General features: G+C 38.5%; 1 protein-coding gene and 1 pseudogene across 4 annotated transcripts; one reads left to right on the top strand and one right to left on the bottom strand.

Annotated features, from left to right (window-relative positions):
* Positions 1-16: 16 nt before the first annotated feature.
* Positions 17-27,773, bottom strand: LOC116863028 (pre-mRNA-splicing regulator WTAP). Of its 4 annotated transcripts, XM_032850508.1 has the most exons (9): positions 27,327-27,508; positions 19,750-19,787; positions 18,989-19,021; positions 17,541-17,598; positions 14,006-14,064; positions 11,901-12,028; positions 7,885-8,063; positions 2,738-2,892; positions 17-1,282 (listed from the first exon to the last, which is right to left on the bottom strand). In XM_032850508.1, exons 4-9 carry the CDS (start codon positions 17,564-17,566, stop codon positions 699-701), a joined length of 1,131 nt encoding a protein of 376 aa, XP_032706399.1. In that variant the 5' UTR covers positions 17,567-17,598; positions 18,989-19,021; positions 19,750-19,787; positions 27,327-27,508; the 3' UTR covers positions 17-698. The 4 variants fall into 4 exon arrangements, with proteins under 4 accessions (XP_032706399.1, XP_032706398.1, XP_032706397.1 ...); XM_032850507.1 differs by lacking the exons at positions 18,989-19,021; positions 27,327-27,508 and adding an exon at positions 27,666-27,773 and having other exon boundaries at positions 17,541-17,596; XM_032850506.1 differs by lacking the exon at positions 18,989-19,021 and having other exon boundaries at positions 17,541-17,596.
* LOC116863029 lies at positions 10,016-10,124 on the top strand (annotated as a pseudogene).
* Positions 27,774-28,000: the final 227 nt, after the last annotated feature.

The raw sequence follows: 28,000 nt of genomic DNA, 5'->3' as shown, positions 1-28,000 counted from the left end.
AAAAAAACTAATGCAAGTGGTTACAATAAAAATCTTTATTTAGGTTTGGTCAGTACAGATAAGATATACTGGAGTCACAGAGCAATATGCATTAACAGGATACAACAGTTCATAAAAACTGAGTAACTATGCACACAAATTTCTTAAACATTCAGTCACCTAAAGAGAAAATGCACAGATGTATGGTGGAAAAACTGTATCTAACACTGAAACTACTATAGGACTCCATCAGCAAGTCCAACTTTTAGTGATAAAACTACTGTACTGGGCAAACTTGGCAGTCATAAACCCACATCTACTACTCTAACAAGTCTGAATGGTGCATAAGTATACTAACAGCATGAGTAAGAATGCCCTTACACAGCACAGGTTCTAGGAGAGACACAGATTCATACAGACATCATTGTGTTATACTTTAAGGAAAGATTTCCATTTACAACTTCACATTAACTCATATAAAAATAACTTGACCCTACACAAAATGTCCTTTTAGCAACATTCAAGGTAATTAACTGTTACAATTTCCAAAGTGGCAGAGGTATTGAAGCAAAGAAAGGGAAGGGGAAAAAAAGGGGGCGGGGGGGAAAAACCACACCCACAAAAAAAGGCAAATTGTGACAAAAAGTATGCGTTAATTTTCTGGACAGCATCCTCTCCCAAATTAAATGACACGGTATAAAAATTTGCTGGAAAAAATATTACAAAACTGAACCCTGTACATTTACACTTGAGTCCAAGCCATTCTGAACGTGGCGGGAACCCGCAGTTCGGTTACCTTTCCCACTCACTGTTTTCTCCTCTTGAGGGTCATGATTGGAGTCTGTGTCATTTGAGTGGTGTGTGAGAGAGTTTTCACTGCCCGTGGGAGAGTCTACACTTTCATACCCCGCACTGAGTTGATTTACGTAACTACTACCTCCTCTGCCAGTTCTCTCCTCTGAGCTGTTGGAGGCCTTATTACCATTCCCTGGAGAAGAAGGAAAGTCATCTTCGGCTGTGTCCCCCTCCCTGTGAAATCCAGACCCAGACGTCCTCTGCCGGGAGGAGCTGCCATTACTTGGTCCGTTGGCCAGTCGACTGCAGTCTTTACCTGTGGCCTCTGCCTGTCCTACAGGCTCGGAAGATGTAGTCCTGCTGGTACCTGGGGCTGGAGCTTGAGGCTGCTGCTGTTGGTACTGAGCCAACTGTTGGCGAGTCTCTTTCAGTTGTTGCTGAAGAACTAGAATTGTGCTCTGCATACCCTCTACTTCTTCGTCAAGTTGAATGATGAAGTCATTCAGTTCTGTGCAAAGGAGAGTCAAATCTACTTTAATATCTCTTAAACATATTTTAAAATATAAATCTTTAAAAAGTACAATATTAGTGTCTGTCACAAAGCCAGATAGTCAATAAATGTTTAAGTGAATGAATGTAATTCTGAAAATCACAAAACATTTTTAATTTTTTTTGGCCTGGAATTTAAAAAATAGTCATTGAAGAATGACTGATTTTGGGGGAGGGGGGAAGGGGAGACATGCTTAAAATATCTTAAAGCAACCAAGTTAACTGATTCAAACCATCTAGCCATATACAACTGATTATAGCCCCCCAAATCCACTCAACATGTTTACCTGTGGGCCCACATGCTGGTACCCTTCCTCCTTACCCCCCCAGCTAGTGTTTGTCTCAGCTCCACAGCAGGTCTAGCCCTAGGGAGCAGTGGGTCCTCTAATCTAACACTCAAAAGAGGCCTATGCTATAATGAAAACAAAAATCAGAGAAAATCACTCTTGAAAATTGATAAAAAAAACACATGTCCATTAAGTCCTTAAAAAAAACGCTTGACAGAGGGTAAAGTCCTTCGCTACTATACAAAATCTCCTAGTCACTGTTAACAAAAACTAAGAGCTAATAACTATCACTTTGAAAAGGTACTTTAAAAGGTATTCTATTGATTGATCTTTTCAATTGTCAAATATATTAATTTCCATTTATTTTGAAAATTTATTTGACAGAGAGAGAGCAGAAGCAGCAGGATCAAGAGAGAAAAGCAGGCTCACCAATGAGCAGGGAGCCCAATATGGGGCTTGATCCCAGGATCCTGGGATCATGACCTAAGCCAAAGGCAGATGCTTAACTGACTGAGCCACCCAGGCACCCCTTAACTTTCAATTTAATTTCCAGAGTTCGGATATTTTAGTTACTATTCATCTTCCTCAAAAAGAAGAGAAACAGAAGGGACGCAGCTATACTTGCCCCCCAAAAAAGGTGGGGAGGGCAAAAGGGGCTGACAGTGCAGTTCAGTTTATCTTTAGCAAATTTAAACATTACATCTTATTTACTAAACAGGACCATAACAGGTACAATTAATTCTGTGTTTTTAGACCACTGGATAGCCTAATACTTTCAAGATTTAACACTCAGAAACTGGTTAAATGAAGATAATCCCCTTTTAAATATTGAATATAAATTTGTATATGTAATGCCTTGGTAATAAACAGACTATCTTTCACCAAATTCCAATGCCCCCAAAACCAAAAACTTACAAAATTTGTACAATAAACAAGAGTGTGCGTGGGGAGGGGGAACCACTAAAATTAAATGGCTTTGCTGACTCAACTAGAAATGTTTCATTTGTAATTTTTCAGACCCACTGGCACAGATTAGTACATACAGAACCTCATCTGTAATATTCATGCCTGGCAAGGTTTTTTGAAGCCAGTGCAAAGTTAACCGAACTTTCCAAAAAACCCCTTACCATCCTGACTGCTTTTAAGCTCCTCACTATATTTCTTCTGTAAAGCCAACTCTGCTTCAAGTTGTGCAATACGTCCCTGGGACAGCTGCCTTCCAAGCTCTTGATTCTCCTGGATAAGCATTCGACACTTCGCCATTAACTTTTTGCCTGTTTGGCTGCAAAGGAAAGAGCCGTCCATCACAAAATGAAGACAAGTGTCTACAACCTTGCTTGCTTACAGTTATTACAGCAATAGATGTAACACGTACAGAATATAACTGTCACAGCAGATGCCTCCCTATAATTACCATCTTCTTTTCTGGAACACGTCCATCTTCTGCATTTCAGTATTTTGCCAATACAGCAGCAAAAATAAACCCTTAACAAAAAGTACCCAAATGGCCACACCTTCTACTACACTAATAATGGATTCTGATATCTAGTTTCATCCCAAATTATCATTTGAAATGGAAACAAGCTAGTTAAACAATGCAAACCTCAGATATACTGATATTAATAAAACACTAAGGTACTTAACTTCATAGAACAGAAAAGTTCTTGAAAAGGTAAAAGCAGTAACGTAGAATATATTGATTGTTGCTAAAGTAGCATTTGATGAGGGTGCCTCTTCACAGGCAGTTGTCATAAGAATGTTTATTGCAGTAAGTGAGGCATATTCAGTAATTAATTGTTTATAGACTTTTAACAGATTTTTTTTTTTTAAGAAATCTCTACACCCAACATGGGGCTTGAACTCATGACCCTGAGGTCAAGACTCACATGCTCTACTGACTGAGCCAGCCAGACACCCTTAAAGAAACTTTTTAAAAAGAGCCTTAAGAATATTTCCATCCACTAATCCCTCATTTTTTATATACTTTTGAGCTGTCTTAAACTGTAACACGAGTTAAAAATTTAATATTGATATGTGGTTAAGATTTTATTCATGTTATAAAGGATTATCTGTAGAACAGAAAAATAAGACTAGGGTTATTTGTCACAAATAATGCAAATATGTTAAGTATCTGCCAAACTAGGAGCACCAAACTTTCCACAAATTAGTTACCAAGTATTAGTGCAACCTTCTACAGAACCTACACACACATACACAGCAACAGCAAAAATACAATCAAAAGCCTTGATAAGTCCTTAATGAAGCTTGGGTCTTTTCTTTAGCCTTAACAAGAGAAATAATCACTTTTAAAGGGATCTGATTACATAATTGTGATCTGACCTGATACTTGAGTAGGGACACCCTGATACTTTAAAAAAAAAAATTTGGCTCTACACCCAGCATGGTACTTGAATTCACGACCCTGAGATCAAGAATCACATGCTCCATCGGGGACAGTCTGATATTCTCGTGATGGCATGAAGTTCAGAAAGATCTAACCTAACTGGTCAAAAAAAATTTTTGTTGACACTTTGTTCTTTTCTTCACTTACTAGGGCTTTCAATTGATGATGTATTACTTCAGATGCAAGGCCTTCAAAATTAAAATGAGAACATTTCGTAACTAATTCTCATTCTTTCATTCAGTGTTGTAAAATGGTCCATATTTTTTAACCCATAGTAACCCATAGTACATATTCTACCCTGATGTAATTCAAGCAGAAATTTGTAATTTAAATTTATTTGTTGTACAGTAAAACCTGGTTATTGCTGCTCAAAGCAGCCTCAGGTGAAAGCACTTGCTAAGGGTTTTATTCTCTATATGGCAAATTTATTTGCGGGTGTTCTTGTTCATTGCAATTGTAGCTCCAGACACCTGCCCTCCCCACCATTTTCCATTAGCATCCTCACACTTTGGCCTCAATGAACATGAGTTTAGAAATCCCATGAGGAGTTCAGAGATAGGTACCACTGTCAGGCAGTGTTACTCCTCCCACCTTACTGTCCATGATCCCACATTTTGTTTCCTTACAAAATCTATTTAGCATTAGTGTTTTCCAACTAACCTGAAAATCCTTCTATGTGAATTTAACAGAGATTAGAAAAAAAAACTATAAAACCAATACATTAATTTGTGACCTGACTTAATCTCATATAAAGTATGTCATAAACTGAATGCAGAATGTTTCATTCCTAGTTATACCTTTTCACAAATGCCTGTTCTAAGACAATCCTATCACGTATAAAATTAGTGGTTATTCAAACAAGTCTTAAGAAAACTGTTCTTTACACATTTTGTCATTTTATCATGTCATATAGTAAAATTTATGTTGTGTTCATCACATCCCCCAAAATGAGAAGAGTTCAATTACAAGTAACTGTCTTTGGAATAATTTTAATTACAACCCTCCCAACCCATTCCTAAAATCAAATAACTCCAAAGAAAATATGAAAGGAAACACTTTGAGAGAAAGATTTATAAAAAAGAACAGACGCTATACATTGCTTTCCGATCACAAGAAGGGGGCTAGGATATCTGAGAGGTGTACACACAATTACCTAAATGATTATAATGCAAAACAGAACTGTCAAAACAACTGAAATAGATCGTTCTTAAATACTCTTAAACTATATTCACTGTTACATGTATGGAATATCTTAACTAAAGCAGAGAAGATAACTCAATCTTTCTCTTTCAAAATTAAAACAGAATAAAAGTGTGTGGGGAGGGCCCACAACCCACTCTATTTGAATTGTTCCAAACACAATACTGATTGAGCACTATTCTGTTTCAAGTTAACGATGTATTTATCGTACCGTTTATAGCCTATTCTTTACAGAACAAAAATCCATTTGCAGGTGATTAAAATATATTATGATTTATTAATACAAAGAAAATATCATGTAACCATTAAAAATGAAGTAATCTAAACGTACTTAAAAAAAACTGTGCAAGGGATAAAATGTATGGTGGTGATTGCGGGGGGGGGGGAGGACGCCAAACTTCAATCATCTATGTTACGTATGTTCACATTTAAAATCAATATATATAAAATGACTGTATATGCATAGAAATTATCTTGATGATACCCAAGAAATTTAACAGTGGTTACTGCTCTTAGAGAACAGACTGGGGAAGGAAAGGTCACATCCAGGAGTGACTCTCACTTTTTGTCTCCATCTTTCTTCATGCTGTTCCAATTTTATACATGAGCATGTATTACCTTATTAAAAAACATTTTAACAGTATGAAGAGGAAAACCCACAGACCTTACAGTGACTCTTACCTACGTGGCAAAGAAAGATGCTGGCTAACAAATCTGAGTACATGTTAATAATACATTTTATGAATTATTTCTTGACCTGCTAAAAATAAGTAGGCCATTTCTACTGTAATCTTAAATGGCATAAAATATAAACAAATGCCTTAATGTGGCAATATAAGCTAATTTCAAACAGATTTGGTTACTTACCCTCCAACCCCACAAATAGTGAGAATTTGAGAAGCGGATTTCTTGCCGTAAAGTCACACAAACCACTTCTTCAACCCACCCTCTGCCCCACAATCAGTTCCCTAGAGCACAAACATACAAGATACTTACAATTGATTTGAATGGATAAGAGAGAACTTAAGTCACCCTTGTTAAAACTGCACTTAAACGTTGGGACAATCTGGAACATATATCTTCCACACATCTTAGACTCCATTATCACCAAGTGAAAATTCGCACTGGTGACTTATAGAATGATCTGACGAAAAAAATTCACCTCCACGATTGGATGGAAGCATGAAGAAAATAATGCCTCATTTATCTAAATGATTAAATGAATTTGCTAGAAATGATCACTATACCTTTTTTTCAATTCACAAAATATCTCACTTAGCCCAGCCCACAGTTCCAGTACATGAGTTCCCCAATCTTCTGGCAGGCACCCTGTGAAGCTGTCCCACATTAATTTCTACTTCAATATCCTGCGACAAGGTGTCAAAAAGTAAGAAGTGTCAAGTCTCCTTGTCTTTTACGATACCAGCTGGAAAAATGTAGGTCTTTAAAAATGAGACACGGAGCCTTTTCCTTCACTTTGATGAGCACAGCAACAATTTTTCCCAAAATCAGTCTGCTCTGCACAGCCCCCCAAAATCAAAACGTTAAAAGTACAACAAAATCATCATAGTATTCCTTGAACTTAAAAAAAAAAAAAAAAAAAAAAAAAAAAAAAAAAACCAACTATTTCAAGGCACATTTAATTTAATATCAAGAGTGCAATACAAAAGCCCCAAATACAATGAAGGAAACACATTCCCCCATTAATACCAACGACAATGCTCTTTCAACATGTGCCTGTTGAATGGAATGGGGATTTAATTTCACTACTAAAAAAAAAATAATGCAGTGAGTCTCTTCACAGCCAATATCCTTATACAATCTAGTAGTGAAATGAATGTTTATAATGCTTCAAACAGTTTCAACCTGCAGTTTGATACCACACCTTTTTGTTTGTACAGTCCTCAGTAAGATGATCTACAGCAATAGCAACCATTCAAAGAACAAACCATTGATTAAAACCGCATTGATTTAAGGCTCAATCAAGTAATATAGAGCCCCAAACTAAATGGTTAAATATATGAACTACTTGTATTGAAATCTATTATTTCTCTCATGACTATTAAATTGGTTCTTAGCAAATAAACTCTTTAAAGGCAAAATTCACCTCATTTGAGTTTTGACCCAGACGTTCAACAACAATCACGAAGTCCACAGTCTTATTGGCAAAACTGATATACAGTGTCTCTAAGTCACTATGCTCAAGGTTAAGAGCGATGCATATTCCATTTTTACATTTTACTGGAATTTTACATGTTCAATTCATGATTTTAAATCTCTAGGTTTTCATTCCTCCAAACTGTCTGAAGACACAGTGTGCCACAGACTTAAGACTTCTGTTTCTCTCTCTATTTTCTTCAAACAGAAACATTTCTCAAGTGTCTACATGTTCTAGAAGGGGAATTTTTCGGAGGCGGCCACTTCTTCGGAATAGTCCGACGCCATCAGGCCTCTGAAGCAAGGGGAGGGGGAAGAGAAAAAAGCTGAAACACAAGGTTCATCTGGTAAGTTTTACATTAACCATTACAAGCTGGATAGTATAAGAATGTGGCTTTTTTGGCTCAAAAAGTCTGAGTCTTGGTGTGGAAACGCGTACTTGGCTGTCCCACCACAGCTTTCTCGTAGTGGGACTGTCAGGGAAGTCTTGACTGGGGAGTATGATTTGTTTACCTATCAGGCGTAAACTTCCAGGCACTCAGTTCATTTTGGGCTTGTTCCAGTTTGTCTTTAGTCTGTTCCAGTTCACCTTTCATTTTTAGGAAAAACAAGTTGATCGCTGGGTCTACCATTGTTGATCTCAGTTGGGCAACACTAGGCTGCTGGACTTGCTTGAGGTACTGGATTTGAGTCTGTACAAAGCAAAAAAACACAATTACTACCAAATCAAAGAAAAATATATACATAGGAAGGTGGGATAAAATCCCTTTCGTTCACAGAATTTACCAACTTGTTAAGTCCTTCCCTCTTTGAGCTTAACATCCTCTAGGAAAAGTACAAATTACAAACAACTATTTAAGGTTATCCATGTAGGAATCAAGGCTATGATTGCATTTCCATATATGGAATCTTTAAAGAGGCTACATCCCACTTTGCAACCAAAACGATACCCCCCGCCCCCAAAATTCAGTTATATTTACTAAAAATGTTGATACCCACTAGAAAAAAGTCATATAAAATATTATATAAAAGAGTACAGGGAGGGGTGCCTGGGTGGCGCAGTTGATTAAGCATCTGACTCTTGGTTTCGGCTTAGGGTTGTGATCTCAGGGTGATGAGGTCAAGCCCCACTGAAGTTTCTCTCTCCCCCTTTCTCTGCTCTGTCCTACTGTGCACTCGCACTCTCTCAAAGTCAATCTTAAAAACAGAAAAAAATACAGTGGTTTACTCTTTCCAGTTCATATCTATGGAAATTATTCTATGTATAAGTCTTCTAAAAATACACCTAGTTGTATCACATTGTACTTAGAATACATATCTGTATTTCCAAATTTAAAAATACATAATGCTTATATTTATGTAAGTTGGCATTACAGCATTATAAATAGCACTGTTAAGTCAAAATAAAAGTATGTATTCAATTTTTCCTTCTGAGTGGAGCTGAATCACAGAATTGTATAGGTGGAAGGTACCTGATCAAGTCCAAACTGCTTATTTTTGAAATTATATAAGCTAACTGTCCAAGGATACAGTTAATTCAGTGCCAGAACTTTGACTAGAAAATAGTTCTCAAGCCTCCTGACTCCCAATCTAGGGCTTTTTCCACCACACCACAACCCCACTACTTACATATGAAACCTTCAATTTCCACTTCAGTTGTATTACTTACTAGCACACTAAAAATACATTTCTAAAATATGAAATACAGTTTATTAGCATTAAATGCATCACTTTCTTCACACCCACAGTAGATTTGGTTCAACATCCTGCTACACACTAAGGCTTAAATAGGATTAAAGTTAATTTATAAACTGCTAATTTCTACCATAAATTTAAGTAAAAAATACAAATAACTGATTGGGAATATATTTACTATTTCACTGAGCAAACAGAAGTAATTTTTATTTAGCTTAATGAGATTTTCTTAAGTAACTCATCTTAAACAAAAAACTACAACTGTTTATTCAATGTAAGACCAGTTTCGAAGATAACCGAATAGGGATAAAGCATGTCATGGAGTTATATACACCACGGGCTGGGATCCCTAAAGAAAACACGACTCTGCAACACTGACATAGTATTTAGGCTTACAAAGTGAACTGCTCTCATCTGCACATATAATCTTGCCCTTTCCTTGTGTTTTTGCTCCTGCTACCCTTTCTGCAAAACCTTACTCTGTAACTGAAAATGAGTTGTTCAGCTTATCTGTGCAGGGAAGAGCTGTAAAAAATGTGACTAGAGGGGCGCCTGGGTGGCTCAGTGGGTTAAAGCCTCTGCCTTCGGCTCAGGTCATGATCCCAGGGTCTTGGGATCGAGCCCCACGTCGGGCTCTCTGCTCAGCAGGGAGCCTGCTTCCTCCTCTCTCTTTGCCTGCCTCTCTGCCTACTTGTGATCTCTGTCTGTCAAATAAATAAATAAAACCTTTAAAAAAAAAAAAAAATGTGACTAGAAATGGTTAGGTTCTAGTTCAAATAGCCTTAAAAACCTGGGATGAGAAGACAAAGGGTAATAGAGCATCACCAAAGGCTCTGATCAGGCACGATATGATCAAAACTGCCAGAGTATATATAAAATAGCTGGAGAATCACAGAGTGTATCAACAGCATACACTGTCTAGGTAAGTGTTAAGAAGTCTAAGGACTATGTGTTGTATGAAAGGAACATCCCTCTTGACAAGGATCCAATAGGCCCTCAGTCCTGACATAGGGGTAAGGCATTGCCATCTACTGCATGGTATCTAACCATCATTAAAAAAAAAAAAGTATATGAACTAGGAGAGCAAGAGTAGGACTCAAGAAGAAAGAATTCAAGAGACACTGGCGCTATGAGATGTAACTGTTGGCACAATCCACTCACACTCTCATCAGCAGTCAGCCCTTTGAAAGTAAGAGCATCCTTTATGTGTGACAAGCATCTAGCAGAATGCCATGCAAACAGACACCTAAAACTGGGTAGAATCTAGAATCCTTAGTAACAGAAAAAGAAAAGAATTAAAGAAATGTGAAACTCTAGAGACAACGTGCCCACTCCATTAGATATGAAAATCTAAGAGGGAAAAAAATTTTTTTTGAAGGGATAGAGTGGGTATTACAAATAAAGAAAACTATATTCAAACTACTGAGCAAGACTTCCTAGAACCGCATGTCCAGATTAAAAAAATAACCAAAGGCTGGGATGGTCAAGAGTTGAAACTGCAGAAAGTAAAGGTATGTGATTACTGAGAAAAGTAATTTTAAGAAATAAAAGGACTGTGGGCACCTGGGTAGCTCAGTGGGTTAGGCCTCTGCCTTCGGCTCAGGTCATGATCTCAGGGTCCTGGGATCGAGCCCCACATCTGGCGCTCTGCTCAGCAGGGAGCCTGCTCCCCTCACCCCCGCCTGCCTCTGCCTACTTGTGATCTCTCTCTGTCAAATAAATAAAATCTTAAAAAAATAAAAAATAAAAGGACTGTGACTGAGCCCTAAAGAGCACTATATTGGTGAGAAAAGAACTGGGAATAAGACTGTGTCCCATATATTATCAGCCTCCAATGACCAGAACATTGCCTTCTGCATCAGATTTAATAAACAATGTATCAGACCAATGGAGATTACACAAAAGAATTCAAGCAAATTTCAGATTTTTGGGGTGCCTAGCTGGCTCAGTCAAAAGAGCATGCAATTCAGTCCCTTGGGTGGCTCAGTCAGTTAAGCGTATGACTTTGGCTCAGGTCATGATCCCAGGGTCCTGGGATTGAGTCCCACATCAGGCTCCCTGCTCAGCAGAGTCTGTTCTCCCTCCACCCTGCCCCCCTGCTTATGATCTCTCTTGCATATAAATACATAAAATCTTAAAGAAAAAAAAAAAAAAGCAAGCATGCAATTCAATTTTGGGGTTGTAAGTTTGAGCCCCACATTGGGTATAGAGATAACTTTAAAGAAATAATTTTTTTTTAAACCTCAGATTTTCAAAATTAGAATAGATAAAACTACCTCTACTTTACATAACATATATGTAAACACTAATAAAAAAAGAACAGATAAGACTACTGAAGATAGCATGTAACTGAACCTAGACTCAACCAGAGCTGAATGACCAAATATGTCACTGGACTTCAGATCCATGTAGACATGGCAAATACTACAAATGAAAGCTGTAACATTAAAAGCAGATATGGAAGAAGTTACTGATACTAACAAAAAAATTTTATACACAGAGAGGTCAAGACAGAAGAGAAAGAAGACAGTCCGCTTAGCCATGACCAAGTGCTTCTTATACCCTCAGGCATCAAGAAAAATATCTGAATCGATATACTAACTCTATCATGGAAATTTCAGAGAATAACTTAAAATTTGTAACTTCTTGGCCAAAAAAAGTATTTTTAAATCCAACAATGGGGTGATCTACCAACATTTTAGCATAATTATAGTTTAAGAGATATTCACTTATAACATTAAGTTTGTAAAATTAGCTAAATACCAATAATACACGTAATAATGCAGACTAAAATCCAATTCCTCAAAAAGACTTGAAACATCCGAAATACTTACAGTACACTCTTGCATCTCTTGCTCCTTGGTTGCTAGTCGCATTACAAGGATGTTTTCCCTGCGAGCAGACTCTTGTTGCTGTTGCTTTAATTTTTCTTCAGATTCCCTTAACCCAGTGACATCATTAGCTGATGAAAAAAGAAAAAAAAGTTCCAGAATATTATGAAATATAATTTCAGGATCAAAATGACGTACCCAAAATAAAGTTCTGACTGCCTTTATCAAGAATAATAAAAACAAGGCCAAAAAAATTTGAGTCTTTTGTTTCTATCCTACTTTTATAACAAAGAAATTTGTTCTTGATCATTAGTGTTTTTAGGAGATAGTGGTGTGAAGAGGCTTAAAGCCACCTAATACTACGTAGAATTATATTACTATACAATCTACCTCCAACAGAACACGGGAATTTAATTATCTGCATCTGTCTATACCATAGTGTGTCCACAAAGTCCTGACTATATTGTTCGTAACCTATCTGATGAAAACATGCCAATAACTGCATAAACAATTATCACTTGACGCATTCACCATACTGGGACACCTGGATGGCTCAGTCCGTTCAGCATCTGGCTCAGGTCATGATCTCAGGGTCATGAGACTGAGCCCCACATGGGACTCAGGGCGCTAGGAGGAGTCTGCTTGAGATTCTCTCCTTCTCCCTCTCTCCCTCCTTTGCTCAAGCACATGCACAGGCACTCTCTCTCTACAATAAAATATTTTTTTTTAAGATTTTATTTATTTATTTGACAGAGAGAGAGATCAGAAGTAGGCAGAGAGGCGGGGGGGGGGGGGCAGACTCCCTGCTGAGCAGAGAGCCTGATACAGGGCTCAATCCCAGGAGCATGAGATCATGACCTGAGCTGAAGGCAGAGGCTTACCCTACTGAGCCACCCAGGCACCCCTAAAATAAAATCTTTAAAAAAAAAAAAAAAGTTTCCAGGGCACCTAAGTGCATCAGTTGTTTAGGCGACTACCATCAGCTCAGGTCATGATCAGTCCCTGTGTCAGGCTTCCTTCTCAGCAGAGAAGTCTGTTTCTTCCTCTCCCTCTGCCACTCCCCCTGCTTGTGCTCGCTCTCTCCCTCCCTGAGTCAGTTAAATAAATCTTAAAAAAAAAAAACCAAAACTTTCACAATATGAATACCTATAGATTATAATATAGTCATATAGTAATTGAAATTTCAGGGTATTAAGCTTTCTGAACTTGGAAAACAATATTGCTTTGTATACTCACAGATATTATATTACTGCTAACTCAGTGAAAAATGACAGAAACTAAAATGGTTTGAAATTAGTAAACTTTGTTGGTATTATTTTTCATCAGGTTTTGAAAAATCTGTATATATGTGCCTATACCCTACTGTTACACATTAAACTCTCAGAATTTATTCTGTGTTGCTTCTATGTATCTCCTTTCTTAAACTAATAACTCCTGCTTCACTTCCAATTCTTCTGTGGAAAGACTTATGGACACATCAAGGAGTTTCAAGTAGTTGTACATTTCCCCATCTCTACTCTCAGACACCTGTATGTAATTCTACTAAAACAATTATGCTATTATACAATTATTACATATCGGTCTTCCCCAAATGACTGGGTAGGAATTCCTCAAGAAAAGGGATCAGGGTTCATTCATCTATTTCATAGCAGCAATAAAGTGAGTGCTTGGGAGAGTTTTTAACAAAATGCTTCAATGAAAATTACAATTGCTTAGGCGAACCTAGTTGGCTTAGTTGGATGAGCGTTGAGACTTTTTTAAAATAAGATTTTATTTATTTGACAGAGAGACACACAGCTGGAGAGGGAACACAAGCAGGCGGAGTGGGAAACGGAGAAGCAGGCTTCCCACCACTGAGCAGGGAGCCCAACGTGGGGCTCGATCCCAGGACGCTGGGATCATGACCTGAGCCGAAGGCAGAAAGAAGCTTAACGACTGAGTCACCCAGGCTCCCCAAGCTTGACTCTTGATCTCAGGATCATGAGTTTAAGAGCCACACCGGGTGCAGACATTACAACTGCTTAGTAAAACCAATTACCCGGTGTCTATAACAAAAATCTAAAAGGAGATATTCACACAATCTTTAGGAAGGTAAAACTCAAACTTACAATTAAGATCTGTGTACTTGCCCTCCAAAGCTTGGACATATGCTTCATATTGTTTCCATCTAGTACAAAGATAAATTCGTACATTAGTTGTCACATTAATACTCCCAGAAAAATCACACCTAAACTTATAAATTTAAGTAATGACAAGAATTTCACTATGATTTTTAACCAATAATAAAATTAGCCACTTCTTTATTCCTTCTCAACTTACAGGAACTAGGTAAAAGAAAATACAGAAAAAAGTATCCTCTGCTGAGAATATACCAAGTATGTGCCTTTGGGTCACTTCACACACCTTACAGGACTTTGTATCACTGAGTCTCAGCACGATGCCTTGATTACAAAAGCGAAGTAAAAAACTTACTACTTTCAAATATACTGTCTACCTCAAACAAATGGCACCTAAGAAACGTGCTTAATTATCAAGAACTAAAAGGTTCTTTATCTTAGCTCTTTCATGAAAATACCATAAAACCAAAGCAGTGGTTCAAAGCAGTATTTATTTTTGTCTGTAAAAAAGGGAGAATATACTATTTTCCAGGACAATTCTTTAAACACCTACTTGGCAGAAACAATCTGCATAAATGACGTATACTATCTGAGTATGAAGGAATCTTTCTTCCTTGTTATATTCCTCTACCCTCAAAATACAGGCTATGCTAGAGCCTGGTGATTACTGTTGAAAACAAGGTCACCAGTCTTATGTTTAAGCAACTTACAAAAAGTAACATGCCCTGAATGTCTGCTATCCTGCTTCCTGAAAAACCTATGCTTTTCAGCTGCTCTTCCGTTACAGCTATCAAAATTTACAGCTGATCCCTGAACAGTGTAGGATGGGGGTTTAGAGGTGACAAACCCTAAAGTAAAAAATCTGTGCATAACTTCTGAGTCCCCCAAAATTTAACTAATAGCCTACTACTGACCAGAAGGAAAACTTACTGATAATATAAACACTTAAATTACACATATTTTGTGTATATATATTATACACTACATTCTTACAATAAAGCTAGAGAAACATTTAAAAAAAACAATATACACTTAAAGTACTATACTGTACAAAATCTGCACATTAAACGGACCCACACAGTTCAAACCTGTGTTGTTCAAGGGTCAACGTACCTCTGATTTTAGAAAATCTTTCTATAAAACTTCAATATGATAGCTTTGCTATGAGATGTATTAATACTATACCATAATTTAAAAAATTCCCATAATACCATACTAATCCACCTTTTATGTAAAGACTGTTCAGTCAAAGGCATGCTTTTTTAGGATTTTTTTACCTGAGAGAAAGTGCACGCGTGAGCATTAACAAGGGGTAAGGGTAGAGGGCGAAGCAGTACCCCTGCTGAGCAGAGAGCCCGATGTGGGACTTGATCCCAGAACCCTGGGATCATGACTTGAGCCGAAGGCAGATGCTTAACGACTGAGCCACCCAAGCACACTGGCATGTTTACTTTTATGGTCCCGAGGACACAAAACAAGAATTTCACTCAGTGTTTGGGATGAATAAAGGTCTTTTGTGGAGGCTAAAATCTATTTCAGGAATGCCTGGATGGCTCAGTCAGCTAAGCGTCTGACTCTTGGTTTGGCTCAGGTCATGATCTCATGGGCTGTGGGACTAAATCCTGTGTAAGGCTCTACTCAATGGGGAGTCTACTTGAGATTCGCTCTCTCTTCCTTGCCTCTTCCCCCACTCGTGCTTGCTCTCGCTTGCATACTTTCTCTCTAAAATAAATCAATCTTAAAAAAGGAAGAACTATGTGTTTAAAGGAACAGAAAAACGTGAAAGTTCAACCAGTTTTGTTTTGTTTTTTAAAGTTTTTATTTATTTGTCAGAGAGAGAACAAGGGAGAAAGCACTAGCAGGGCGAGCAGCAGGTGGAGGGAGAAGCAGACTCCCACTGAGCAAGGAGCCCAGTGTGGGACTTGATCCCAGAACCCTAGGATCACGACCTGAGCCAAGGGCAGACGCTTAACCAACTGAGCCACCCAGGCATCCGTCAACCAAGAACATCCTTATCAGGATGACAGAAAACACAGAACAGTTAAATAAGTAGCACTTGATTTAAAATCACCAAGAGAATTAATGAGGGGGAAAAAAACCACACTTTAAAGTCACATATGAGAATCCCCTAAAAGAAGTTGAACTGACCTCAAGAATATAAACTGCAGAACTTAAAAACCTTAAAGGTAACTTAATATAAAAAATTACTCCTATGAATTTTATTTATTATATTACTGATTTCTTTCCCTATAAGTATGTCAAGAAAAAGACTGGGCACACTAACTAGAGATACAAAGAGAATATCAACATGTGAGTGACAGTATAGCACAAGCATGGGTTTACACCTCAGCAGGAGGGCAAGTGTTTTAGAATACTAAGAATTTAAATTTCATGCATGGGAAAATAAATGCAATGAAAAAAGAGTCCTTTGCATGAAGAAGATAAAGAGCTTGTCCACAATATGAACAGCTAAGGAAGGTGGGAAATTATCAAACTCCAGTTAACAATGGAACATGCCATCTGCATCTGCCTATTTTCTAAAACACCTCTTCTGGAGGGCCGGGGTGGCTCAGTCGGTTAAGCATCTGCCTTCCGCTCAGCTCATGATCCCGCGGTCCTGGGACTGAGCCCAGATTCTGGCTCCCTGCTCAGCAGGGAGTCTGCTGCTTCTTCTGCCCCTCTCCAGCTCATGCCCGCTCGCTCTCTCTCAAAATAAATAAATCAGAAAGACTTCGTCATCTAAAAATTACCATCTAAAAAATTTATCACCCAAAGTAATAAAATGTAAAAAGAACAAATTTAAGTTAGACAATGCAAAACATGCATTGATCCCGTTTTATGCTAAAGAAATAAATAATGTTAATGCTGCTCCTGATTCTTGGCTTTTCAAGACATCTGTAAGTTAACCACAGAAATTCCGAGCTTGGAGTAACCTTTGAAAGTAATTTAACTCAACTCCCTAACTTACAGAGGAGAAAATGATACAAAGTTATATGAACTGACCAAGGTCACAGTTATAACAAAGAGTAACTTTGCTATCAATAAATAATGTATTTCTTCCATAACTAAACATGGCACCCTTTAGGACTACAACTTTTTCACACATTAAATAGAAAAGGAAAAAATAATGACATCCAAACGAGTCTACATTTTGATCAACTGAAAGCTTTCTGAGAGTAGGGTCTTTCCCCACAGCAAGTTCTACACATGAAGTACCAATGCTTAAAGCTAAAATTCTGAGTATCTTCCCTCTGCAAGAAAAACTCAGGTTTTCCTAGCCACCTAGAAGTTACCCAAGTTGGTACTTTAAAGTGTTACGTTTTTTAGTTCTTTAAAGTGTTATGTTTTCCTCAATGTTTACATAATGAAGAGACAGACCACAGAAAACATGGTCAAAAAGTATATTAAATGATTTGAGGATGTATTAATGTTAAAAACAGAATATAACTTAAAAATAAGTATAGGATAGAACCACAGTATGTTCTATAGAAAGTATTTTATACTTTTGATAAAAAGAACATTTTACCTTAGAATTAACTCATCTCGTGCCATAACTTTGAAGTCTGTTTCACTCAGCCGAACCTATATATAACGAGAATTAAAATATGAACTGACTGCTTTTCCTAAAACTTTAAAATATTAAATACCACTGGCTCTCATGTTCTTCATATTTTTATAGACAGGATCTTAACTTTTTGTCCCCTAACTGCTCATTTCTGGTATTGGGAATATCCTTGACTACTGAAGACACACAAAGTCCCTCCCAAAGGACCACCGTGCTGAATCATACGAAACCTCTCCAGAGCCCCAGGTTAAATGGCTCAGTATATATTACTGTTTTTTAAAAATTCTTATTGTTTTTAAAAGGTACATTACTTATCTTAATACGGCATCATTCTTAAGGAAAAGCAAATTAAAAGTCCAATGAGCTACTGATACACATTATTAGAATGGCTTAAAAAAAAAAAGTGTTAATACCAAATGCTGGGGGAAGATGTAGAGAAACCAAACTTTCACACACTGTTGGTGAGAATGTAAAATGGTACAGCTACTCTGGAGAATATTTTGGTAATTCCTTCTGAAACTAAAAATGGATGTGCCATACAACCAACCCAGCAGTTGCATTCATAAGGATACATCTCAAAGAAATAAAAAAAAAGTATTTTCACAGAGAAATTTGCACACAAATGTTTACAGCTTTATTTATAGTAGCCCCCGAACTGGAAACAACCCAAATGTCCTCCAACTGGTGAATAGTTAAACTATTATTTAACCATACCCTTGGAATACTACATTCCCCATTAAAAAGAAATAGCCTATGGACCAACTTGGATAAACCTCCAGGAAATTGTACTGGGTAGAAAAAAAAAAAAAATCTCAGAAAGTTACACATAATGTATGACTTCATTTGTACATTTGTGAAATAGCATAATTAGTGAAATGGAGAACTTATTAGTGGTTGCCAAGGGTCTGCGATGGATGGGGTTACAGAGGAATGGCAAAATGGAAGCTTATGGTAATGCTTCCATTACCTATTTTGGTTGTGGTGATGGTTACACTAAGTTACACATGATAAAACTACACCGAGCTAACATACACAAACACACACACTGCACATATAAGCTCTGTGGATTTTATCAATGTCGAGCTCCTGGTTTTGATATTGTTATATAAGATGTCTGATAGTTATGCAAGATTAACACTGAAGGATGCTGGATGAGGAGTGCCACAAAACCCCCCTGTACATTTCTTTGCAACTGCTGGTATATCAACAATTATTTCAAAATAAGAAGTTAAAAAAAAAAAAAGGTACAATATTCTAGCTGAAACTGTTCTGTAAATTGAGAAATATTAAGTGTTTCTCTATACCAAATGAAGATTGTAAAGGCAAGGCACCTCTCTTGCTTTAGTATGAAATTAACGTTTCATAGGTTTCCTTTGTAAGAAACTTGTTTCAAATTACAACACTAACTGTAACATAGTACTATGACAGAAGAGGGAAAATCCCTGTACCAAAATATATTAAAAGTCTAAGAGAAAGCACAGAGTTAATTCTGATTATTGAAACACAGTAAAACTCTATTTCATGAATAATTGGACTCCAAAACTTAAGACAAATTTCCATAATACTTATCATCTAAACTATTCATTTAAATACTCACTGGTTAATAAGCTCATACCCTCCACTTGAAGTATAAATTACTTTCAGAAACTATATTATTTTGCAACTTGGTGCATGTGTGTGTGTAACAGTGACTACAGTAAATTAAGTTAGGGAAATAGTTAAGTTAGGGAACTAGAACAGGGAGAAAATGAAACTAGAAAACAAAAACTTCAGAGGAAAAGACAGAATCTAAGAACTAGCTATATAACCCTTTGTTGATATATAAAGAGGTGGTTTTACCTTACAACCAAAGAGATTTAAAAAGTACAAAAAAAGAATAAGTAACTTATAAGTTGTGAAGAAATCTTTTTTCACATTTACAGTTATGCAGGTGGAAATATTCACATGGCAAAGATTAAGAGCAGACCACAGAGATATACAAGTTTTTCAAAAACTGAAAATATTTTAAAAATATTGTATACAAGATACAATGTCTAACACATTATACACCCACAATGTCAGTAGTGTGATAAAGCAAAAGAGTGAAAGATAAGCAAATTAAGACAGTCCTTTCATCTCTATTAACTGCCCCCCCCGCCAAGGACTTAGAAACTGCAGGAAAAAAACACACCTTTTTGGGAAGAGGTTCCTCGTTGGTCATCTTGAATCCTAGGAAAAAGGGGCAGAGAGAAGAGGTTCAACTGATGTTCTTTCAGTTAAGGCAGGAACAAGAAATACTGGCCTTTCCAAACCAATTTATTAGGGAACTCAGTATGAACCAAATCATTAGATTATTTATTTAATAATAGTTTTAGATTTACAGAAAAGTTACAAAAATATTACAGGGTTCCTGTATACTCCACACCCACCTTCTCCTTTGCTAACACATTACCACTGTTTTTTTAAGTTATTAAAAAAAATTCCTTTGTAAAAAAGTTAATCATTCCTTTTGATGGCTCTATAAAGGACTGAAATGTAACTTTTCAATGCATTCTTATAACCGCCCCATGAGAAAGACAAATCTCACATAAGTGACATCACTGTGCTAAAGTCAGACAATGACCTCAGGCAGTATCCCAGGCATCATGCTGAAAGGATAGTAAGTATAGTTCCAGTTGCTAAGCCTTTCCTTTTACAGCATCATGTTGTTATAGTAAGGTAGATAGAATCTATCATCATAATTCACTACTGTGCAATACTTATATCATATTTAACCTTTATAAAAATATTCTGAGGGGCGCCTGGGTGGCCCAGTGGGTTAAAGCCTCTGCCTTCAGCTCAGGTCATGGTCCCAGGGTCCTGGGATCAAGCCCCGCATATGGCTCTCTGCTCCGCGGGGAGCCTGCTTCCCTCTGAGCCACCCTCCCCCGCCCCCCGCCTGCTTCTCTGCCTACTTGTGATCTGTCAAATAAATAAATAAAATCTTTAAAAAAAATTCCTATACTGTTTAATTTCATGCCGCAGAATTTGTATCTCAAATTAGTTTTGTAATTTTATACAAAATTTACTAACTCTATTGCAAAAGATACGTTATACAATAGAAAAACTCTCATTAACTTTATTATGCTCACTGAAAACACTTCTACTTCCTAATATTCAAATAACACAAGCTAATTTAAATTTATTCCTAGATTTTATTTCCAACAGCACTGTCATGAATCTTCCTCTTACATTTTTTATACTTCCTTGATATTCACTTTGCTTACTCATACTTATCACAAATCCCAAACTATTAAACATTTAACCAAAGAGAAGTAAGTCAAGGAGATGCACAGCATGGTAACTATAATTAGTAATACTGTATTGCATGTTTGAAAGTTGCTAATAAATCCTAAAGGTCTTCACAAGGAAAGAAGGAAAATAATTTTTCTAACAATGTGGTAACAAATGGTAACCAGGCTTAAAGTGGTGAGCATTTCACAGAATATTTAAATATCCAACCATTATGTTGTACACCTGAAATTAATTGACCTTCCATGTCAATTATACCGCAACTTTTTAAAAATTAGCCAAAGAACTAAGAGTGAAAAACTGAATTTTTAAAAGATACTGGACTTCATATTATTTGAGATTCCTCAAAAGAAGACAATCTTCTGATACCATTTTTTATGCTACATACTGTCCCAACTCTGTAAATCAGAAATTCCAATCATATACTGCCACTAAAACCTCATTTTCAGACTAGATAGATATACTGTTACATTTTAGGGAAAAAAAAACATAAAGTGATCATACATCACTGGCTTATTCCGTCTTTAATAATCGTATCACTGGATACAGCAAGGAAAAACCTGAGTATGTCATTTTCTTCTGAGCTAATGAAGCTGATCAAGCCTCTGACCAGTATTTATGAAGACATAACCATATCTCCACAACTTAAGGTCTGCATATTTTTCTAATTTTTTTCCTTTAAATGGGTCTCTGTTTACTTTAGACTTCTTATTGCCCAGTTTATATTCTCTGTTGGAAATAATGGACAGCTACTTAGTGACTATCCTAACATGACACCAGTGATTACAATCATTTGGGAAACAAACCTTCACCTTGTTTATCCCCACAGAGATCTACTTCTGTTTTAGTATGTTTAAAGTACATTCACTCTACTTTACCAAAACCCACTGGAACCCAGCTATCAAGCTTGGCATTTCCTTGGAATACCCCACTTGTCTGAGCTAAATATACTAGGTAAACATGGATTCTAGCCATTGGAACTTTAAGCCAATTTAATTAGTATATGTGTACTTATATATGCCACTAATCTGATTAAATCCTTCTTAAAACTAAGCTCCCCATCTCACTCAAAATAGTGCATGCCAATCCTCTGCTATCCCCTCACATCATGCTTTATTTTTCTTCACAGATTCTTATAATGATCTGATATTTTACATACTTATCTGCTTCTCCCAATTATAAAATTAGCTCCATGAGAGCTGTTTCATTCACTGCTGATGCCACAGGACACAGTAGGCACTCAAACATATGCTGAATGGAAATATGAACAAACGAATTTGCTTCAGTTACTATTGAAATAATAGTAAGCTAAAAAAGCCAATCTAATTTCCCCCCAAAATAAACAAGATGACATTCTGTAAAATTTTGAGAATAAATGTGAAACCTAATATAACAAATACTGTGGGGTAAGAATGCTGTATAAACAGTTAAATTTTCCACTACAGATAGTCTACCTGTTAACTAGTTAATGGGCACTATAGCTACTCAAAATTTTAGTTATAAAACCTAAGAAATATAAATTCCAGTTATAAACTAGTAAATGCTTCTATAACATGACATTTTCCCTAGGTTTATTTGTTCATTCTTTTCTTAATACATATTCAGGTTATTCCACTAAAATAAAATTAACTGCAAGCTTAATTAGCAACAAGTAAGATACTATTTTTAAAAGGCATTGAAAGGACTTGGAAACACAGGAAAGAAGTTCTAGTAATCCTGCTTTTCTATAAGAGGGTGGCATACTTTAAAAACAAAAAAAAAAAGCCACAAAACCTGAGCCTCAGTTTCCCCAACATCAAAAGGAGTATCACCACCAAGGCTCAAAATGAGCTACTTCTAAAGATAAACATTAATCTTTAGCATGGTGACTAGCACAAAATAAGCAATTATTAGTTTCCTTCTCCCCATCAAAAAACAAAGACTCTCAATTACTACTTCTTGAAGAAAGTGAAGGGAGAATTCAAAAGCAGAGATAACAGGGGCGCCTGGGTGGCTCAGTGGATTAAGCCACTGCCTTCGGCTCAGGTCATGATCTCAGGGTCCTGGGATCGAGTCCCGCATCAGGCTCTCTGCTCAGCAGGGAGCCTGCTTCCTCCTCTCTCTCTCTGCCTGCCTCTCTGCCTACTTGTGATCTGTCAAATAAATAAATAAAATCTTTTAAAAAAATAATAAAGCAGAGATAACAATGAAGACCTGTTGCTCTTGTCTTTTTTTTTTTTTTTTAATGATTTATTTATTTGAGAGAGAGAGACAGCAAGAGACTGGGAAAGTGGGAAAGGGAGAAACACACTCCCTGATGACCAGGGAGCCTGATGTGGAGCTTGATCCCCCGACCCCAGGGATCATGACCTGCCTGCTCTTGTCTTTGTTTCTAAGCCCCACTGCTCTAAGTCCCACTGCAGAACTCTTGGTAAGCTCGAGTTTTTATTTTTTTATTATTTTTTTATTTTTTAAAGATTTTATTTATTTGTCAGAGGGAGAGAGAGCAAGCACGCGCAAGCAAGCAGAGTGGCAGGCAAAGGCAGAGAGAAAAGCAGGCTCCCTGCCGAGCAAGGAGCCCGATGCGGGACTCCATCCCAGGACCCCAGGCTCATGATCCGAGCTGAAGGCAGCAGCTTAACCCACTGAGCCACCCAGGTGTCCCGAGCTCGAATTTTTAAAACTCTAAAGAGCACGTTTTTAAAATTTTTAAACACTGGTTTATATTCTCTTCTAAAAAGTTTGATGGTGGACAAACTTCAATTACATATCACTCTGAGAATATATATATTTTCTTTATAAAAATAAACTTATCGATTTGTAACATATGTCAAAGATAAATGCAGTTTTTGCATAAAGGTTTGCATTTCACGTTGACTCTGAGTCATGTCATTTCACATGTTATAGAATATGTGACATGGGAATTCAAAGGTTAAGCATTTCGAAAAATTCTTCCCTGATTTTTAGCCACTCAAAGTCAATCTCTCCTTCAGAGACCATATATGCTGTAAGAGTTAAATAAACAGCTTGGCAAAAGGCAAATTAGAACAGGTTTAAATTCAAAAGTATCAACACTCAACTATTTAGTCAAAATAGAACTTGGTTCTCAAATCTGATTTTCACATTGCATGAGTATACTAAGAAAATTATTCCCCAAGGCAATTTTTTTTTTACTCTTTTTGAAGATTTTATTTATTTATTTGACAGAGAGAGACACAAGTAGGCAGAGAGGCAGGCACTGAGATGGGGGAAGGAGGCTCTCTGCTGAGCAGAGAGCCCAACATGGGGCTCAATTCCAGGACCCTGAGATCATGACCTGAGCTGAAGGGAGAGGCTTAACCCACTGAGCCACCCAGGCACTCCAAGGCAACCTTTAAATTACAACTGAAAGCACAATAATCATCTAAAATCAATTCCAGATTCATGAAGACAGTGAACATCCCAGGTTCTCAGATCTATTTTTATATCAGAAAAATCAAATAACTAAGGGCCCCTGGGTGGCTCAGTCGCTAAGCATCTACCTGCTCTGCGGGTAGCCTGCTTCTCCCTCTTCCCACTCCCTTTGCTGTGTTCCCTCTCTCCCTGTGTCTCTCTCTGCCAAATAAATAAATAAAATCTTAAAAAAGAAAAAAGAGGGGCACCTGGGTGGCTCAGTGGGTTAAAGCCTCTGCCTTCGGCTCAGGTCCTGATCTCAGGGTCCTGGGATCACGCCCCTCATTGGGCTCTCTGCTCAGCAGAGCCTGTTTCCCTCTCTCTGCCTGCCTTTCTGACTACTTGTGATCTGTCTGTCAAATAAATAAATAAAATCTTAAAAAAAAAAAAGAAAGAAAATAATAGAAAAATTGAATAACTAAAATATTGAGTTGAATCCTGAATCTTGAAAAGGGGGGGGGGATGAGTATATACTCATTACTGAGTCACACACTTAATAATCACAACTTTTCAAAGTCGAAGTTAGCCTCCATTTTCCAGATGATGAAGATGATTATGAGTCACTAAATGATTAACTCTGGTCAAAACACCATTAATAAATCGGCCGTTAGGACCCCAAACACAGCACCTCTCTAAAGTGATAGAGATGGATTATTCTTCTACTCTCTCATTCTCAATAATGAAAAAGCTTTACTAAAAAACAGAAAAGCAAAAGAGAAAAGAACTTAAAATTGGCCAATTTGGCTACCTTTTAGGAGGTTTAAGACTGGTTAAAACATGGTCTTAAAATTATTTAAAGGTTTCAGTTATTCACATTCAGATAATCTCTGAAATTCAGATCTCAGAATCACCATGTACTCTTGATGCTTTTGACACTGAGAAATACTTTATGATGGAGAGTTTGGTTTTGGTTGGCTAGGTGCCTAGCATCCCAGATCCCAGTACTTCCACCGCTCTTAGCACAATGACCTAAGTTATGCAACTCAGCTCTCTCTTAGAGAGGTGAACACCAGCCAACACAATTTGAGAAAGCATGTGCCTCACTGAAAGTAATTTTAAGTAAACTCAAGAAAATAATCTGACAGCATACAACCTTGGCTCTGGTTAGGAATCAGATGCCCAACTTTTCCGGACTCTTATTATCAGTCAATGGATCTTGAGCAAGTCACTTAACTCTGGGTTGCGGTCTCCAAGTCAGGGGGAAAAAAAAAAAAAAAAGATACCAATTTTGCCTGCCTTACAAAGTGCTGCAAATCTCAACGCTCAAGAGCCATAAAAATGTTATACAAAGGATTTTGCAAATAAAATATCAACATCAAAAGATAATGTGCATTAAAAAAATTAAAACTAAAGAGTATTTATTTATAACGCCCAGTTCTAGCCTGATCAACCAGCTTAATATCCAATGGGATATACGGTTATGGGAACACTGAAAAGTTGTTCTAAGAGGCTGAATATCAGAAAATATTTAGAGGCAAAAATGTAGGAAATAATTTAAAAAATAAAAACAAGCATAAAACCAAACACTACCTCGTCTAGTTTTGGTAAAACACCCATCAACTTTATTTTTAGAGTAAACTACTTTTTTCAAGAGCAAGATAACATACAATTATATGAAAATGCTATGACCACCAAGTACAGGATATTTTCAAGGGGATTCTATACTACATACACACAAGAACACAATGGTCTTTGAAAGCTGTTAACATCCTGTACAAATATAATTATTACACCTCTTGTTTCCACACTGTAGAGCTACTATAGATTTTCTATATCATACAAACCAACTCATTTCTAACACACAAAAATACGGAGCAGGCATGACCCAAAATTGAATCAGGAAAACTAGGTATTATTAAGTTCTGATGAGCTGATCAGTAAAACACCAGCAGTGGCTGGGACACACTTTTATTACTACTTTCCTCCTCTGGGACTTGGAAATTCATTCTTAAATTCCGCCACTGAGAACTGAAAATACTGACCACTGGCTATAGCTATCTGTTTAACACAAGGTAAGCTCTCAAAGAACTCCCCAAATACACCCAAACCCTTAAAATTAACTTCATCCTTATCTCATGCCACCTGGTGGACTGCAATTTCTTTCCCCGACTTGCCTCATCAGGTGCTACTGAACGGCCGTATTAAATAAAATTTAGGTTATCTTGAAAGGATTTTCCCACATGGTTTTTTTTCCTTAATGGGGGCATGAATGACGACGATATATGCCCCTACCGTAAAAAATTTAAATGGTCAGAACTTAAAAATTAAAAAACGAGAACTCGTGATTGACTCGTGACTTCCACTACCTTCCTCAGTAACAGAATTAACTAAATTCTAGAGAACTCACGACTATAAATACACTCATGGAAATACTCTTCTCAGGGCAAAAGAACAGTCTCTTTACTTTCGAAACAGTTATTTAGGATTGTAACACAGTCCTCTGAGATCAAACGGACTTCATCAAAACAAGAACTTGGACTTTTCCACTGTGTCCTCTACTGACTAATGAAATACGGTTTTCAAAAACCAAGTAACAGCCTTAAAGAGACCCAAGGCGAGACTTTAAAACTGCACGAAAACCCCCCTCTACTGTAAAGAATTCTTTCTTTACTCAGAACGTATGCCATCATTTAAAAATGGAAGTCTTCAGGAGGATGCAGCCGCAGCAATAAGCTACTGCGCGACGGGAAAACTGGTCAGCGAACACGGCTCTCCTTCCCTTGCTGAACTCGTCAGTGCCGCCAACCCTCGGGATCCAGAGCAGAGATGGGAGGGGGCCACAGAGAGGCGGGGACACGACGCGCACCGAGGGGGCGGCCTCCCGGTAAGGCCGGCCCGCGGGTGCGCCCACCTCGCCCCCCAGGACGGAGGATGGGGGCAAAATGGCCTCGGGGCGGCGGAAGTGTCCCCACAGGCGGGAAGGAGATGCAGCTAACGGGAGGCCTGCGGGCCCAGGAGGCCCGACTCGCCCTGGGAGCTCTGCCCGCCCCTTCCCCGGCAGACCGCGCCTCAGCCCTAGGGACCCCGAGGTCCTCGCGGCCGCTCCCGCCGGCGGCCCGCACCTACCTCTCCAGACGGAGGCCGCGCCGGCGCCGCCCAGTCACATAGGCCAAGGCCGCGCTGCCCGCTCGCCAGCCGGACCTCCAGACCGCACTACCCCCAGCCCCCGCGCTCCTCCTCCCGCCGCAGCCCCGGCGCTCCCCTTTATTTGCGGGTCTCGCTGCCACAAAATGGCGCTGAGGGAGGACGCGAGGCCCCGACGCCCCACCCCCTTCCCGCTCCTCCCGCAGCCCCGCCCCGCCCCGCCCCGCCCCGCGCCTCCCGCGGCACCGCCCGGCCCCAACGCGCCGCAGCCGGCGCCCGCCCTCGTCGCCGCCCCGCCATGTTCGCGTCCGGCCCACTCACTGAGTCGCCTCCCGGACGCGGCCGCAGCCACCGGTCCGTCACGGCGCCCCGCCGCAGGGAGGAAAAGCGAAGGGACGGCACCCGCCCGGAGGCTCCAGACCCTAAGGGAGGAGTTGCGCGTGGGTGGCACGCCCCGCAGATCCAGAGCCCTGCAAATTCGGCGGGGGCGGGGGGAGAAGCGGACCGAGGGGAGGGGTGGGCGACGAGGGCGACGAGGTCAGAGGTCAGCCGCGGGGCATCACGGGAAGGGCGGCGGGGGTCGCGATTGGCGGCGCGGGTAGAACGCGCTCGCCCGGCCACCTGCGGCTGCCGCGCAGCCTCTGGCGGAGGAATCT

This window comes from Lontra canadensis, unplaced genomic scaffold (genome assembly GCF_010015895.1).
Source record: "Lontra canadensis isolate GAN:19392208 unplaced genomic scaffold, GSC_riverotter_1.0 scaffold467, whole genome shotgun sequence".
Lineage (NCBI taxonomy): Eukaryota > Metazoa > Chordata > Mammalia > Carnivora > Mustelidae > Lontra > Lontra canadensis.
Note: the sequence above shows the minus strand (reverse complement) of the source record. Positions and strands in the feature narration are given on the sequence as shown.